This window comes from Limulus polyphemus, unplaced genomic scaffold (assembly GCF_000517525.1).
Source record: "Limulus polyphemus unplaced genomic scaffold, Limulus_polyphemus-2.1.2 Scaffold540, whole genome shotgun sequence".
In the NCBI taxonomy this organism is placed as follows: domain Eukaryota; kingdom Metazoa; phylum Arthropoda; class Merostomata; order Xiphosura; family Limulidae; genus Limulus; species Limulus polyphemus.
The window spans coordinates 406,665-412,464 of record NW_013666150.1 but is presented as its reverse complement, the minus strand read 5'-3'; the positions used below and the strand labels follow the sequence as shown (position 1 = coordinate 412,464).

The 5,800-nt window shown below is 35.3% G+C and overlaps 1 protein-coding gene across 1 annotated transcript in view; it reads right to left on the bottom strand.

The window, feature by feature from the left end:
• Positions 1 to 3,951: 3,951 nt before the first annotated feature.
• LOC106458974 (protein unc-93 homolog A-like) overlaps positions 3,952 to 5,800 on the bottom strand; it is a 12,982-nt gene continuing 11,133 nt past the window's right edge. The window contains exon 3 of the mRNA XM_013918540.2: positions 3,952 to 5,044. Within this exon, the coding sequence (XP_013773994.1) occupies positions 4,818 to 5,044 (227 nt within the window). The 3' untranslated portion in view covers positions 3,952 to 4,817. The remainder of the gene's footprint in view (positions 5,045 to 5,800) is intronic.

Below are 5,800 nucleotides of genomic sequence, written 5' to 3'. Positions count from 1 at the left end.
AATTAGTTAGCATAAATCAGTTAAATGACGAAAAATTAGGTGTCTATTTACTTGTGACCACTCAGTGTATATACTGCCCATGTTGTAAAAATGTAATGACACAAATATATTTTTAAATGGTTTAATAATTTGTATTCTTTGATTTGATGAAAGTAGCGTGAACTTTCCTTTAAAATCAGCTTGATTTAGAAATATTTTCATTGAAAACCATTGACTGAGGTTAATCTTACGTTATAAAAGAGCCAGGCGTGGCCTAGTGATCAGAGTATAGGAATGTGTTTCCAAGAATCAATGGTTCGCATCCAGTTACCGAAAAATTGCGTTCTAAACTTTGGTGATGTGTCATAAGAGTGACGGTTATACTCGATTCAAGTAGCCCAAAAGTTGGCGGTAGGTTGACTTAGCCGTTTTCCCTCTAGTCTATCAGTTTAAAATTGGGGACGATCATCGCAGATAACCCTTGGTCCTGGTAAATCCTTGTGGAGAAAGAATCACTTGAATTAGGCACGTAGAAGTAGGACATCTTGACATGTAACATCATGTACTGTTTACCATCTGACATAATTAAACACTACATGATTATATTATTGGTTATAATGTCACAATGTGGATATCCTTAAAATGTCTGTTTCACCTGAGTTGGTTGTAGTTAGTCCATGGTTCGAATCTTAAGACGGAATAAATTCATTCTTACCTCGTTAACAGATCGCAAGTGATGGGAGTCTATATAAAGCAGCTCAAAGGAATGGCAGACCAGGTATACAATTGTCTCTGTGATCTTCTCGTAGGATGTCCAGGCATATCAAGTACGATTTTCATATAATTAATCTATCTTGATTAATATAATGTTAGTTTCTACTCAAAAAGTATAATAAAAGCATTTTCTTCTAAATGGAATTCCTAATAAAACATTACAAAACCAGTTGAGTGATGTAAAGAACAGAATAGGATAAAAATATAGCTGCTCTCATTAATTTGGCTTATCACGTGACATTTTTATGTCTGCAATAAAATTCACTGACCCACAAAACTCCTGTTTTCATACCAACTTCCTGTGACTTCTAGAACCTGAGATAGTGACTTTTGACCATTGGCGTCCGCCATCTCGGAGTTTGGTATCCTACGTGAAATACCTGGCAAAATTCACAAGAGTTGCTAGCCATTAAATGATTATTAGGACTCAAAGGTGCCTCACAGAAAATTTGGTGATTTCATCCATCCAGGAATTTCGCTAAGCCACCTGACTACTAAGGACTGTGGTAGTTTCGTTTTTAAAATGTGCCACTACAAACCTAACTAAATTATGTTTCGTGTTTAAAAATAATTTTTGATTTAGCTCAATAACACATATTAATTCAGCCCATTTTCTGTTATTTGTTTTACTAGAAGATGGAAGAACTTTGACTTGTTACTAAAACTGGAGAGGCTAATTTCCTGAAATTATAACTATTATATCTCTGTAATAAGTTTAAACTCTTTGGTACTATGTACTTAATAGCTAGTTTTATATTGTGTGTGTGTGTGTGTGGAGTTGGGATCGAAAATCTATATAATTTTGAAGAATAAAACTCAAAATGTTAAAATTTACTTTTAATACGACAGCTCCGCCAGAGCTGAAAATTGAGTCAACCTTGGCCGTGAAGAATAATCGGGACCCAACTACTGAAATGTATCAAGCAAAAGCACTACATTCTCAAACACAAGAAAACGTTTTCAGGGTTTGGATCCTCTGAGAGTCAACCATACTGGGAGAATCAGAACAGGATTGGTCCCTAGATGATGCCCGTTACCTCCAGTGTCACAGTTATCAGTATTGTGGTCCAGATGAGCCAGCCAAGGGACAATCCACATTGATGACCACCACCAAGCCAGTGAAGAAGAGATGATGAGCTTCTACCTCATCAATGGTCATGGTATCACCAGCCAAACAGCCTCAAAAGCAACCTCAGAGACAAACGAATGTGGAACTCCCAACAAAAGCCATCCAAAATAGATATCAAGTAGCCCATGTTAGAGCAGATTCCTATATACAACCATTTGAACTGAGGTTTGAGCCCTAAACAACCAGGAGGATTAACTAAAACTGAGGGCTACACCTCTGTTGTGGTTCATGGAGGAGGCGTGCCATAAAAAGGGCTCTAGCCAAAGCCCACTACATTGTGAGGGTGACAATGGCAGCTATTCTGAAGACAACCTCTGCTGGTAGGGATCACGAAAGGGAAACCTTGTGCATGCCATTGGAGTAGTGTATACATTTTGTAGCGCAGATAGCCCTCGTGTAGCTTTGCTCGAAATTCAAAACATTTTGTATATTCTTTCTGTATTTGTTTCAGTGTGTATTTTAATATGTAATTTTACAGCTCAGTTGTTTATTATTACTGTAATATTTTTACATTTTGTTATTTATGTAGTTTGTTTGTTTGTTTCTGAATTTCGCGCAAAGCTACACGAGGGCTATCTGCGCTAGCCGTCCCTAATTTAGCAGTGTAAGACTAGAGGGAAGGCAGCTAGTCATCACCACCCACCGCCAACTCTTGGGCTACTCTTTTACCAACGAATAGTGGGATTGACGTCACATTATAACGCCCCCACGGCTGAAAGGGCGAGCATGTTTGGTGTGACAGAGATTCGAACCCGCGACCCTCAGATTGCGAGTCGAGTGCCTTAAACTACCTGGCCATGCCGGGCCCCTACAATATTAGTATAAGATGTGTTGTTTTGCCCCCCAAAATAGTGACTTCCCCTCCAAAAAAATTGGGGCCTGGCGTCGCCACTGTTTGTTTCGTGACATTACACACTCTTAATTAGATCAATCTATTGAACAGAGATATCATCCATATATGCCTGGAGAATGATTTATCTAATCAAATACACCTTAGGTGTGAAAAAAAGGGGCGGCAAAAAAAATAATTCAACGTGCGACTTTTGTTTTACCCACCGTCATATCCAAAGTCGAACAAAAAATGCGGCCTGGCTTACTAATGAATGATTATTTGCTCTAACTTCTTATCAATGATATAAGTGTAGTTACCAGTTTGTCCGACAACTTTGATTTCATTCCTTTAAGTTGCACGCTCAATCCTTTTTTGACCGCCCCTTTTTTCACACCTAAGGTGTTTTTGATCAGATATCATGACTTTTTATCAAGACACACCAACAAACCACATCAAATAAGAAAGTGACACTTGATATTAACCAACATTAGCTTTAGGATAGCAACCCTATTATTCGAAACAGACCTTTATTTTATAGAACCAACTAGATTCTTTAGTATATATGGTGGTAGTTTTCCTTTCTAAAACAGTGTTAATAGCTTCTTTTAAACTAACGCCAGTTTTGCTGCTCTAAATCAGACGTTTTTAATCCGAATAACAAAAACTAAAAATGGTCCACTTTTACTCTTAGGTGAAGCTGTAGTAAAAATGTTAGAACGATAGCTCACGGGACATTTTCCCGTAGACGTGCGCAAAAAGTTTCGTTAAATTTGAGCGGTTTTTTTTAATACTTTTGCATATTTTACTTATATTTACACCAAATGAGACTCCTAATTGTAGGTTGTAAAGATCTATCAGTATACCAAATTCTAAAAAAAAATCCATAAAAGTTAAGTATGTTTTTCTATCAAATATAGTTTCTGTACTTTTGGTGAGAAGAAAAAAAAAAGAGGAAGAAATTGGAGATGTTATATCTCAGATATTTCTTATTAGATCGCCTTGAAATTTGTAAGAGTCCAGTAGAGTACATCCAATGAAAATATGTGATAGTTTGGATTACAGTCCGAGCTACACAAGGTCGAAAATCGCTAAATAATAACGTTACTCACCTTAATTGCAATCAGTATAAAAACAATAATACCATAACATAAAATGGAACGATATTTCTAAAGTAAACTTGTATCAGAAAACGCAGTAAAATAACATTAACTCTGCTGACAAACAAATCACACTCTAGTAGGGCAAACTTCAGTTACACTTTATTGGAGAATTTTAACGAGAAAAACAAATCTTATTAACAAACATGTGGTTCAAACGAATTGGTTAAGAGGATGATTGTTGAATCCCTAAATATTAAGCTTTATACAACCCAATGATTATAATATTTGAGCGTAGAAATATGGAATGAATGTCTTAAAAAGTATTGAATTTATTCTACGGTGTGACGTAGAAATTAGTATAAAAATTAATTTAATCAATGTACAAGAATATACATATACATTCCATTGTTTTGAATTAAGGTTTTGAAGAGAAACAGTGAACGAATCTTACAGACTATTTGGCCGTATTTTACTTAGATTATGTATATAATACCATAATTTAATCCTTGGATCACTACGAAGAGAAACCAACGGTAATACAGTCAGTGCAACAATGAAGTTCTGTAGTAAATATAGTATAACTTTACGCTTCAGAGCATCCTGTTTATTTGGTAACATTACATTGTTATTTTGTGACGCATTTGCTGACCATTCCTAGTTATGGTTCAGTGGGTCTGTGTAAGAAGATCAACATTTTACCAAAAATACTAAGAAATGGCAACTGCCTCTAGTAAACTTTGAGTCATGAAATTGTAAAATGCCTTAAAATTATATATTTTAATATAATAATCAGAGCTCCAACGTTGCTGAACGGCATAAAACCAAAGGTTAAATGTTATATCTAAAAAGTATGTAATGAGATAGAGTGTTGTTACTGATAATTTATATGTAAATTTTACACTGTAGTCTCAGAAATAATCAAACATCGTTTAAAATTTAAGTTAACTCGTGATCAGGAGTGCAAGCACACGATACACTTTCTCTTACAGTAGCGACAAAATATCTAACGGTCTATAGAAAAGGTTCCTTTGTAGTAGCACATCATACGAATGTCGATGATCAGGTATCCTAGCATACCTGTTGCTAGAAAGCCTAGAAGGATATAGATCTTTATGTCAATACACAAGTAGGTACTGTAAGCAAATGCCATACTGAAGCCGATCGATTCCCAAAGTCTGTAGTTGGAAAACGTTGCCTCTTCATCACTCTTGAACAAAACTCCGTATAAAGCTGTTCGGAAAAAAAAGGAAAATAAAAATAATTATATAACTAAATACGTGGTACACGTTTTCCTTTTGTACGATTGAAGTCCAGTCTACGTATCTAACGATTGGTCTCATCCTGTATAAGGACTTTTGAGCCATTTGAGCAACAGAAATAAATCGAACATTATATTATTATTATAGGAAAATCAAAGAGGAGCATTTATATATATTTTCTACCTTATCATGAAAATTGTACAGTTTTTCAGAGTGCTATTGAAGGCTTCGTTATTAACGTGTACGTTATTGAAATGAAAAGTATGTCTGACTGTTTGATATATTCGTTCTGAAGATGCCATTCTCTACTGTACGAATATTTTAATATACTACTGCATTACTTTCAAACATTTCACTTCCTTATTAGGCATACTGAATTTGAAAGTGGTGTTCATTGTTCAATATATTAATTGATCAAGCTTCTTCGTTAGATAAATTACAAATGAATTATACCATTGTTTAATGCTCCCCCCCCCCTTAGTGGTTGAGCTATAAGTCCAAAGACACCTAACGCTAAAAACCTGGATTCAATACCCATAGTGAGCACAGTACAGATAGCCCATTGTGTTGCTCTGTGCTTAACAGTAAACAAACAAACCATTCTTTAATACATTAATACTGAAATTTTCATTTATTGCTTAATATATAATTTGTTTGTATCATTATATTGTTGCGTCATCGAGATCACGTGACAATTCTCACGCTCTCTTGTTTCTAGAACTATCCC